We start from the raw sequence: 12,856 nt of genomic DNA, 5'->3' as shown, positions 1-12,856 counted from the left end.
AAATTCAAGAGATGAAGATGGCCTTGAAATGGTACAAGTTCCAGTCTGGACACTAATTGACTGGTCTGTTTACATAAACTTCTTTTTTTAGTAATAAGCCCAAGAAAATATGAAATGAAGGGTGCATCTACACTGTAGAGATAATGCAGTTTGACACTGCTTTAAACTGCCATGATGCCAGAGGCTGCCCCTTTCTTCCCTGGATTGTTGCTGTGGCAACCGCATGGCAGCCCCTTCCTGTGATGCTGCCAAGACGCCATTAGCACCCTGAGGCATTGCGGCAACATCATGTGCACACCATCCCATTTGCACGTGGCACGCATGTGATGTCATCAACATGCATGTTATGTGGATGCTGCTGCAAACCAACAATCTGTACTGGGCCATATATAACTAACATATTACATTTACTTACTTTCCTATAGTTCTTGGTTATAACAATGTGTTAGCATGTCTATCTATTTAGTGCACTTTCCATTATCGCTCTATGCTGTCTAACTAGTTATCTTTTTTATTTCATTTAACCTCTATTTCTATTTCTTGAATCCCTCAGTAGCTAATTCTGCCCATTTCAAACTCAAATATAACATCACACTGTACTAGTCCTCCTTAAATTTCTTCAGATTCCCACCAATCATGTGTCTTGTCACATAATCCATCTTTGCCATATTGTATCTGTTGCTTCCATGAACCCATGACCCATTACAGCCCAGAAAAGTGTATAGTAAAGTTGTTGTAACACAAAGCGTGCACGCACACGCACACACACTAACCCCTTTCTATTCAGAATTTAAAAATGGGTTTCAGTTAAGCCTCATAGCAGGAGCTGAAAGTTAACACCTAAAAATGGAAAGCAGATGTGGTATTTACTGTCATTCCAAGAAGCTTTCTTCCTGGGAAAGAATTTGGGTTTTGGATTTTATCTCTGCAAAATGAAATGAAAAAAAACACTGTTTTTGTGTGGTTTTGGGGCTATGTGGCCATGTTCTAGAAAATTTATTCCTCACATTTCACCTGCATCTGTGGCTGGCATCTTCAGAGAAAAAAGCACTCTCTCTGTGTGAGAAATCATTGTGCATTCTCAACTGTTTATCTCCTGTATTTATTTACAATTTTTCATGCTGTTTACAAGTAGGAATTCTGATATGCGTGAGGTTACCAGTCCATCTTGTGTTTTCCCTTACACTTTTGGGTTTGCTCTTACACTTTTAAGAAACCAGTGATTTGTTCTTGGTGAACACTGAACAGAAGAACTGAAATATCATATTGCCCGTTTTCCATTAGATTGCAACTCCCTGCAACCACAGTGGAAAAACTGAACTACTGGTATAGAACATTCCAATACGTTACACAGTGAATTCCCTGACTTCTCATTTATGTCCCATCAGAAACAATTGTTGGGACTTCACAGTAATGTGCCTATAACTGACAGAAAAGAAAAGCATGGGGAACATCCAGAAGAGATCTTTAGAATATTTGAAGTTAATAAAAGAAAGCAAGAAGGAAATTTCAGATACATAACACAGTCTTTTGCATATCTCTTATGTTTAATTCCTAAAAGGTTCAGTGGAACCTATGGTCCTTTTATAATAGAATGTTGTAACACTTTGGTTCCATTTTAACTGCCATGGCTATATTATATGGAATGCAGGAAATTGTAGTTTGGTGAAGCACTAGAGCTCTCTGGCTAAAATTCTGTTGTTGTGTGCCTTCACTTTTGACCCTAATTGCGTACCCACTCACCCCCCACTTTTCCTTTTGCCAGCAGCAAAAATCTTTTTGTTTCAGTAGACTCTTAATATGTAACCATATTAAAAGACTTTTTAATTGAGGTGTGTGTTTTCATTATTTTCAAAACTGCTGTATTTTTTTTAAAAAAAATCATACTGTTATCATTTATATTGTTATTGTGACAGTTTTGTTTTTAATTGTGACTATATTAACTGTTTAAAAACTTCACTGTGCATTTTGATTGGTTTCCTACTGTGAGCCATCTTGGGTCCCACTCTGGGAGAAAGGTGGTATATAAATAAAATAATAAAGATGTTCAGTGAGTTTTGCCACTGCCTTTCTATGAGGCTGAGATAATGTGACCTGCCCAAAATAATCCATTGGGTTTCCATGACTGGATGGAGATTCACACCCTGATCTCCCAGAGTACTAGGTCAACACTCAAACCACTACACCACAATGGCTTTCAGAATTCTTTCCCTAAACTGCAATTCCCCTGATTCTGTAGGATGTTGCTATGGCAGTTAGAGTAGAATCATAGTTCTATGATCGTATAGTGTGAAAGGGCCCTGATTCTTAGTGTCCATAGGATTTGCAACTCTTTCTCTTTATTTATTATGGTGTTTGCAGATGACACTATACAGAAAATAGCAAAGATTTGGAATGATTACTGTAGAAAGTCAAGTAAGATAAAGCAAAGGCAGATTTATAGTTGGACATTAAGAAAACAAAAATAATGTCCATAGACAATCTACACAATTTTAAAATAGATGATATAGACATTGAAATAGTTCAAGATTTTCCATACTTGGGCTCAGTCATCAATAAGAGCAGAGCCCCAATGAATACCAGGTGCTGTAGATTATATTTCAGAAGAAGAAACTGGCAAAACCATTTCTCAGTATTCTTTGCCTAAGAAAACCCTATGAAATTTATGGAAGTCAACAGGTAACATGAAGACACATACACACATTCACATAAACACTTTTACTGAGTTGTGTCCAGTGGTAGCTTTGCCTTAGTGCAAAAGTGGGGATTTTCTGGCCCTCCAGATTTTGTTGGAATGGATGTTTAGGAAAATCTAGCCTCCATAGTCAGTGGTGAGGAATGCTTGGGGATCACTCCAGTGCAACATCTGTAAAGCCACATGATTCCCACCCATGCCTGAACAGAAAAGGTCTTTCTCTCATGCAGTCTTGAATATTTTCACTGCATCTTCACTGCACTAGACCCAGCACTAAATCCCATTCCATTGGTGGTGGTGGGTCTCCTCAGTCCTCAGAAGTATCTGTTCAGAGTGGGAGTCTGAAATGGGTAGGAGAGATTGGCATAAATTCAGTATCTCACATGTGAGGCATCTTTTGTATTGTGGAGATTAGAATGCACTTAAGTTAATGAATTCATAGGGGGATGAAGGCTCAGTAAAAGAGAGAAGAGTTGTTTTGCTCCCTGCTTCACAACTGAGGAAGCCTATAAACACTGTACATTGTTGAAATGTTTTGAGTATTAGTGAATCAAATAGATTTAGCATTTGGAAAAGGATGAATAATAGCAGTACTTTATAACCGTTCCTTTGCCACATATTGTTTTGTCCCAACAAGATTCACTATGTGCTGCATTTATCTCACATTCTCCATGCGTTCATATGTCTTCCAGTATCTCATGTTAATTATGTTCTGCTCAAAGAGTGCTGTCAGCAATTTATTATTATTTTACAGGTCTGGCCTGTAAAACTTTGTTCTGGCGGGCAACTAGTACAAGACTAAGAAACACATATCAAAGAAACCTCAAGCAAGTTATTGTTTGAAAATTTTAAATTAGTTTTGTACTACTATTATTAACAATTATTACAAGACATATATAGTCAAGACCAAGAAACATATATAACATTAAATAAATCCAATAAACATATATAACATTAAATAAATTGTACTTCAATTAATCATGTTGAGAACATTTGCCTTATATCCTTGACCTGCCAAATAACCATTTTAAATTATTATTATTATTATTATTATTATTATTATTATTATTATTATTAACCTTTATTTATGAAGCGCTGTAAATATACACAGCGCTGTACATACAATCTTTTTAGTTAGACGGTTCCCTGCCCTCGGGCTTACAATCTAAAAAGACATGACACAGAAGGAGAAGGGAGTGGTGGAGGGAAAGGGTAAGAGGTCCAGCAGTTCCTCTCTACCTCCAAGGCCTGGACCAAGGCAGATGGACTGGAGGGAGGGCTTGGCTTCATAATGGATGGTTAATCATTTTCCAGGGAAAATACATACTCTCAAGTAGGATAATGCATATACAGTACATAGCAATACAGGAAATGGTTTGATAAACAGACAACAAAAGAACACCAAATAGCAAGCGACAATTATGCAATGCCTGGGAATGCTTCTCTGAACAGGATGGTTTTCAACTCCGTTTTGAAGCTGGTTAAAGAAGTGATGGCTCTTGCTTGTGGGGGAAGAAGGTTCGAGGAGTGAGGGGCAGCAAGTGAAAAGGGGCGAATCCGGGATGGGGCAGAGGAAATCCTGGGCTGAGACAGGAGCCCTTGACTACCAGAACGGAGGGCCCTGGTGTGAAGGTGAGGAGAAAGAAGGTCTGATAAGTAAGGAGGGGCCAGTCCATGGAGGGTTTTAAACGTCGACAGCAGGAGCTTGTACTGAATACAAGCTGCTCAGATTCTATCCACTGACTAAGGCAGTCTTTCATAACTCAAAATTCAGCATCACTGCACTGAACAACATTTCTGTCTTATAAGAACTTTTAAGTGAACTTAAATTAATATCTTATTTCTTTGTAATCACTGCAGTCGTAAAGTGAATAGATGGGGAAAGGTCGCTGGTGTTGTTAATGTACTCTTGAATGCATCAGCACCTCTATATGCCAACTTTTCCTGCTTTTAACTCAGAAGCACTTTACAATAATTGATTGTTCAAGGTTGTTATGCTATTATTATTTTCACTGTGTCAGGGTCATTGCTGTAGCATCGAAGCAATCTTTTTGTAAGGAGACCAATTGTGATTGATCACTTTTTAGTTTGCCTGGTAGCTTTTCTACAAAACCAGTGAAGAGCTTTATCTGAATCAAAATAATATCAGAGAAATTTTCTTTCCAGACATGAGATCCTTTTATTTTTTGCAGCTTTCAAATCACGTCTATAGCAGATTCATTGATGTCTGTGAGAGTACCCTAGAATAAAAGATACAAGGCTTATTTCTTCTAGCTAGGCAGCTGAGTATCAATATTGTCAATGACTGGCTACAGTTTTACTGCAGTGCAATCAAAGTTTTCCTAAAGTTAGGAACACCAGCAGAATCCTATCCGTCGCCTGGGAAATCATCCTACAGGCTGCTGCCACATTGCAGAAAGTATTGTCTGAACAAGCAAATTCCATGGCTCAATGATACGGAATTCTTGGATTTGTAGTTTGGTGAGGTACCAAAGCTGTCTGACAGGGAAGGCTGACTATCTCACAAAACTACAGTTCCCGGAATTTCATAACACTGAGTCATGGCAGTTAAAGAAATGGCTTCATTTATGCAGTGTGGCAGCAGTCACAATGCTGTTTTTCTGGCTGTAAGATGCAGTTAGCCCCATGAGCTGTTCCTTCCATCCTGCCCACGAAAGTCTCTATCTGGGGTAGAGCTGAGTGAGATGGGCTACACACATATAACTCATACACTTAATATTCTCCCCTACTTTTTGGGAACATTTCCCATGCTCACTCGGAGGCCTGTCTACCCACTGCAATCATGGAGATTTCTGCTGCTATGTCCATATGACTTGGTGCATGTTTCCCCATATGAACTGTGTTGTGTAACTGTTATTTCCTGGTATGATATGGGATAGCAACTGCATGAACTAATGCTAGTTCAGGCAGGAATGGTGAAATCCTAATTTCACAAAATAAGGCACCTAGACCCCAAAATATTTAAAGACTTCAGTGTACAAAGAATGATGTACACTAGTGTATACACAGTATAAAACAGTACAAAATGAAAGCCATGGTATAAACAATAATAATAAAGAAATAATAAAGAAATGGATTCCCTGAGATTAAGCGGAATATATTATTATTATTATTATTATTATTATTATTATTATTATTATTAAAAATAAATAAACTTTATTCTTATACCCCACCTTTCTACTGCAGCAATCAAGATGGCTTACATGACTAGAATATATTGGAATAATACATACTCTCAATAAATAAATTGACCTCCCCTTTAAAACAGGATTAAATACAATACAGTTTAAAAATTCAACCTATTAAAGTGACAGGAATTTTCTAGTAGAGGCAGTGGTTACATAAAGTAGGGAGAGTACAGAAATTAGATTGAACTAGTCTGAGAAAGCTTGCCAGAAGAGATCCTTCTTGACAGCTTTTCTGAAGCTATCTAGGCTGTTTATTTGACGGATCTTCTCCAGCAAGGCAAGGCGTTCCATAGTCTGGGAGCGGCAGTGGAAAACATCCTCTGGGAGGTTGCCGTTAGTCTGGTTTTTATGGGTTGCAATAAGGGCGGATTGTACTTACTATGTACATACATAGGTATGGCCCTATGACTACTTATAATTAAGAATGCATCATTTTTAGTTCATCATAATATTGTCATGTCAGTTCTCCACATCTGTCTGGAGTAAATATTCCTGGTCTCAGTGGGGCTTATTTCTGGCTAAGCATTTGAAACACTGGACAGACACAGCATCTGGGGACACAGCAGGAAAAAGCACTTGGCCCGGATTTGCTGCCATCTGATGTTGAAGTCCATAATCACCACATTTTTAAAATGCAAACTTACTTTTCAATATATATGTATTATGAAATATATTATTAATAAATTGTGCACACGTATCATTTATATATATATATATATCTGCACAAATTTATTTTATTTGTACCAATGCCTTGAAAATATCTTTTTATATTAGCTGAGAATCAGTGTTGTAGACAAGAGTAAATCTATTTTCAGCTATGCTTTGTATTTAGCAGGAGACATCAAAGCCTATAAGATGTGTCTGCTTGATTACTCTGTGATTAATTTTTAATAACACATTTACCTAGGATTGTACTCCCACTTCTAATCCTTGAGTCTGAAAGGCATGATCTGGTTTCTTTATAGGATTGTGGAAAAGGGGTATTACAGTGAACGAGATGCTGCTGATGCTGTGAAACAAATCCTGGAGGCTGTTGCTGTAAGTATTTCCTAGTCTGTGTGAATCTCACAAGGATATAAGACTGAATTTGGTTAAATAAAAATTTAATAAAAGTATTAAAAACAGATATTTTTAAAAAGCATTGTTTCAGCTTCCACCTTCCTTGATGGTCTCTGTTGAAATATCTTCTAACAAACATCACCAAAGAAGTTGGAAACTAAAACACTGAATGCTTTTAAATGAATACTGTACCTGCTTTCCTTAAGTGTGTGTGTGTGTGTGTGTGTGTTTATGACTTTTAATTCCCATATATAATATTACTGATGACTGATTCAATGAGGGAGTTTCTTAAAGGAGCCTTTTATCAGTAAACTAGTGAAACTTGATAATTTTATGGCAAAGCTGTGGAAGCCTGGTGGCTTCAGTGTAAATCTAGCCTTCTTGATATAATTAAAAAGTCTGGGTGTTTACAAGTCTCATAGGCCTAAATGTATTTGTTAGTCCCAACCAGAGTATACTTATTGAATAAATGTGCCTTATATAAGTGCTAATTTCCCATTAATACAATGGGTCGACTCCAGCTGAGACTAACAGTTGGATCTAGGCCATATAGAAATTGGCCAAAGGCTGCTACTACCCAGCTGCATGAGACAAATTAATCAATATACTGTATAGCTGTTTATTATAGCTTCCAATAACACGAGTGGTGATTTGAACAACTATCCTCAGAGGAGCAAGTGTGTAATGGAGAAAACTCCAGTTTAAATTCAGGAAGTTGTCAGATTGGATAGAAGACAGGATTGAGTAAAAATACTGAAGCTGTGAGTTGTACTTCTGCCTAATTTCTCTCTTTTTCTTTACTTTACTTTACATGCAAGAAAATCTACATTTACAGTTGTCTCTTCTTATCCATGGATTTTTTTATCCATGGATTTAAGCATCCACATCTTGAAAATATTTCCAAAAAGTCTAAATTCCAAATAGCAAACCTTGATTTTCCATTTTATATAAGGGACACAATTTTAGTTTGCCACTGTATTTATTTACTTGTTTTTAATTGAATGTTTTATTTGTTTTATAACAATAATATAAACAAAAATACAAAAACAACAAAAGGCCTTGAAGAGTCATATAAAAGCTGTGCAGAATAACAATCTGAGGTAGTTTCAGTAACCAAGATTCTAAAATCGTCACTCAAGCTTTGCTGGTTGGTGGGTTCAGAGTTAGAGTGTTCTTCCAAAGGGTAATCTGGTGGGCAGGAGGTTTGATGCCAGGGGAATTGTTGTGACCGGTCTTCAAAAATGGTGTATGGTTTCCTTTGTCCATTACAGAGTCTGAAGGTGTCAGAACGTTTTTCCATTAACCAAGTGTCCCAAACCTTTTTCCAGTCAGCTATTTGTACATTCCCTGTTTTCCTGTTTTTCATTATTGCAGTCCTAGCCACTGCAATAAGAAATGTGATGAGCTATGCCATTGTATTTAATGGGACTCAATCATCCATGAATTTTGTTATCCATGGAGGATCCTGGAACCAAACCTTAGCAGATAACAGGGACCCACTGTATTTCCATATATGTTTTCTAAAAATTAAAGTATATATTTTCTGACTGTACACTTTTTTTACAATTTCACCTCAAGCAATGCATATACCTAGTAATATACACTTTTTTGTGCAGAGATTTAAACAATAAATATATTTGTGTGCTTTATTTTATTTTAATTTTGGAGAACTATATCACTAAATCTGGGAAAGCACTAATTTCAGTGTGGAAGTATGTTGTGCTTTGTATATTGTTCTAGGCACAATGTGCCAATGAATGTGGGATGAGTTGACTGAGATGGGCTGGGGGCTGTGAAGTACCTGAAGATGCTGGAGGAGAGGCCATTTTGGGATTAATTGGGAATAGAGGAGGTAGAATCTGGTGGAGGAATGCACAGACATTAATCCAATCAAAGCTTCCCAAGATGACCTAGGCTTTACTTCTTCATGAGTTTCCCCTTCCACTGTTCACAGTTCTTTAGACCATTTGTTATAATCAATAGACGAGCTTCATAACTCTGTGTCTACATCATAGGGAGCTTTCTTATTATACTGATGTTTTATTCATGCAATGGGTACATGGATGACTCTAAAGTTGAATGGTCCTTTCCCCTTTAATGCTGTTAGGTGAATTCAAGTCAGTATACGTCCTCATAAACAATTTTGCTTTGAAACATGTTACAGACACTTGTTGAAACTTTAAGAAGCATTAATTTGGAAATACATGCATGTAAGAATTTCCAGAAGGGTTGGAAATTGTCATAGAAAGACCTTAAAACACATTGCTTGAGAACATGAAACAAGTGAACGGTGTCTTCCAGCTTGGTCTATAGAAGCATGGGTTACCATAATAATAATAATAATAATAATAATAATAATAATAATAATAATAATATGGTTTATTTGTAATTCGCTTTTCCAGGGTTTGATCAAAGCGGCATACAATAATAATATAAAAAACATTCCAATAAAATCGATTAAAACAGCATAAAAAAGGCACAATAATCATAACAACAAAGGGCCAGATGGATGATCTAGCTCCTGGGGTTTGCTGGCTATTGTAGCCTCCACATCCACTCATTTCGTTCTTCAGGGAGATCTGTTTGTAGCAATTGCTTGGATCTGTATTAGAGGTCTTCCAAAATATTAAAAAAAAAACACCTGAAATATGGTTTGTTGAGGTGGTCCAGTGGTTTCAAAGGCAAATTTTCTCCTCTGATTTTTTTTAAAATTCTAGGTCAAGATACTGCATCACAGAGACATCTTAGATAGAACTATATCATGCCTGCTGTCTCCTGCATGCTGCCAACACCCTATGTGGCCATATCACTATAGACAAATGCACAATAGTGAAGGCATTATCTGAAATTTTCAAAGAGCTCCCTGGGGCTCTAGAGGATGTTGTCATGGTTGTGTAGCTGGTTATAGGTTTCTCAGACACCGTTTGCTCTCCACTTGCCACTAAATGGCCATGTTAGACGTAGGGAGCATAAAAAGTTGCATCAGGGAGGGAGAGGATTGTGCTCTCCACAACAAACCAAAAAGTGAATAATGCATATGTCAACCATCACATTATAGTGCAGAAGTGGCATTTCACTGATGCACTATTGCTTTATAACTCTCTTAAAAAGGGGGGGGGGGGAGAGAAAGGAGTAGAAGACGGGGGCATACTGTTTTGTCTCTGAATTAAAAAGAAACCCAGAGTTGGGAGTGGGGATAAATTATTACGCCAAGGCCTGGATTTGCCAAGAAATAGTCCAGAACAAAGGAACAAGATTTGGGTATTAAAAAAAAACACTTAAAAACTAGTCCATCAAATATGACAGACTCCAGCAGCCTCCCATCACACTGCCCCAATTGAAAGGCATTCTTTTTCAGTTTAATTCCATTGTTTTAGTTATATAGTTGGTTGTACTGCATATGTCAGGTCATGAAGTGCTAGAATACTCTGTTCTGTCAAGGAGGAACTGAAGAATTAAAGAACTAAATGATCTTTTTTTGCTCTTTCAATGAAGTTCATTAAGACCCAGTTCATGATATGCTAACTGAAATATGATGACTCATGTGAGAACATGCTGAACTGATATACAGATATCTAATATAGCTGGCTAATTACTTCCTTTCCTTCACATGTTTTTACCAATGTAAGAAAAGTTAATAAAATGTGAATTTTAAAAAGATGATTGATGTCACTGGCAGTTATAAATTATAGGTCAGCATAAATTTAACAGTAGATCAAGCTCTGGACTTTTACTTTAGTTTTTTCCCCAGTGCATCTGAATTCAAATTGAAGATCCAAGAAACTGTATTGTAAAAACTTGGCATATAGCTGACCAGCAATGGATGTGCAGTTTGTTCTGTTGCCTTACTGAAATCCTTTTATTCATTTATGACACCCAGTTTCTAAAATATATATGATTCAGGAATTGTACAGTATCATAATACTGTATATTATTATTATAGTTAGTTTGACATTATAGAGTAGCTTTCCCCAGCCAGAGGCATGGAGTTAGAGATGATGGTAGTCCTGCACATCCTGAAAGCATCAAGTACAGGAAGTCTTTTATAGGACCCCAGTCACAATGCTTTATCATGCACATTATATTTTGATTTTGAAGGGCAAAATTTATTATTTAAATGAAACATTCTTTGAGTAGCTTTATGGTTCTAATTAAACACAGCTTTGTAAAAGGTTTTGCTCTGGTCAGTTGTTTTATAGACATATAGAAAAATATTACATAACATTATCCATGCTGGAAGAAAAAGTGGCAATTCCTAATGTGTTAGGATAACGTGTATACTTTAGAAGTAAAAGGGGATTTATTTTCTCCTTTTTTGTTTCTGTTGAGATCTCATTCTAAAAACTGATAGATGAAGGAAAATATGGAAAGAGAAAATACATTTATCAACTTCGGGTACCCAAACTAGAATACTTAGAGACTCAGTCTTCTGCCTCTGGTTTTAAATTCATGTTAAAAATTGGGCAATTATTCAGTGTCCATTCAGAAACTGAACTTTTGACAGTATTTATTTCATGAAATATTGTGTTTTCCAAGCATTAATTTATTGACTAGAGTAAATATTGATTCATTTTACCTTACACAAAGGTCAAAGCAATCTTTTGTTTTGTAAGAAATTCAGAGCAAAAACATGGTTAAGTATGCATATTCTATAGTCTTTATTCACTTGTTGTCATTCCACTAAAGTAATGGTTTTTGATCCATCAGAGGCTTCATTTGGTGGAAAAGGGAGGAAGGTAATTTCTGGGCATACTCTTTCTCTTCAGCCTCATCCACATCTGCTTCAGAAGGATGGGAAACTGGGAGAAAGAAGAGGAGCCATTGGCAGGAAAGGGCAGAAGATTCTTTTTTAAAAATCAGTTTGTTCTGTGTTACGCTGATAGATGTGTCTGCTGATTCAAAAAGCATCCCATCAACACTGTGATGGCAGCTGGACACAAACCTATTAATGATGTACAAATCACAATTTCCTTGAACTGTAGTATTACATGGATACTTTAAACACAAATATGTTAACTGGATTTTTAGAATGAATGATACAGAAGAATTGCAGACTAGAGCACGGACTTGTGACTGCTGTACTGTGGCAAGACTATATGATTTGCTTGTAAAAGATCCTAGGTTTAGTCCTTGAAATCTCCAGTTGAAAAATTAGAGTTTATGAAGACTTACTTCTATTTAAGGTGGGGAGTACTGGGTTACGTCAGTCATAGGTCCAGCTCATGTACATATCAACTGTTGAACTCTGGCTAAGCAAATAGTCCAGACTCGCTTAATTTTTCAGCTTCCTCATTCAGATTTTAAATGTGACATTGAAATTCACATTTTGCATGTGAGATGTTTAGCTCAGAATTGTGAATTTCAGGGCTTTATACTTAATAGATTTTTTTGACTGAAGCCTGCCAAAATCAGAACAAATGTGAAATCTCATCAAGCCCTCAACCACCAATTAGCATTACATGCTGTCAGATATAAATGGCAACTATGTACTTTCAGATTTTAGATACTATTACATGCCAACTTCAGAATGGAGTAAAAAATAATATACCAAGTATTTTTCAAATTGTTTTCCAGAAAATGTATGTATGGTGGGAGTGTGTTTGGAAACTTTATCTGTGGCTCCTCCATGGGAATAACAGCAATGACAGAAATATGTCCCCAAAACATAAGCAAAACATATCAGAAGAGATCTTTTTCTTTAGTCTACAGCTCAGTGGTGTCTTCTTTGTCAACAGAGTGGTAAATCTACTTTTGGTTTTAATCCAAACTCTAAAGCATCTCTATCCCCAAATTATACAGTATCATAATACTGTATATTATTATTATAGTCAGTTAGACGTTATAGGGCATGGGGTTAGAGATGATGGTAGTCCTGCACATCCTGAAAGCATCA

The 12,856-nt window shown here is 36.6% G+C and overlaps 1 protein-coding gene across 2 annotated transcripts in view; it reads left to right on the top strand.

The window, feature by feature from the left end:
• Positions 1-12,856, top strand: part of LOC149323788 (calcium/calmodulin-dependent protein kinase type IV-like) — a 135,369-nt gene that overhangs the window by 83,940 nt on the left and 38,573 nt on the right. For both annotated transcript variants that reach the window (XM_089492329.1, XM_089492337.1), the window contains one exon: positions 6,870-6,942. In XM_089492329.1, coding sequence (XP_089348455.1) covers positions 6,870-6,942 — 73 coding nt within the window. The remainder of the gene's footprint in view (positions 1-6,869; positions 6,943-12,856) is intronic.

The sequence above is a fragment of the Sceloporus occidentalis genome, unplaced genomic scaffold (genome assembly GCF_023333645.1).
Source record: "Sceloporus occidentalis isolate IW3139 unplaced genomic scaffold, rSceOcc1.0.p SCAF_1, whole genome shotgun sequence".
In the NCBI taxonomy this organism is placed as follows: Eukaryota; Metazoa; Chordata; class Lepidosauria; order Squamata; family Phrynosomatidae; genus Sceloporus; species Sceloporus occidentalis.
This window is presented reverse-complemented; position numbering and strand designations above follow the sequence as displayed.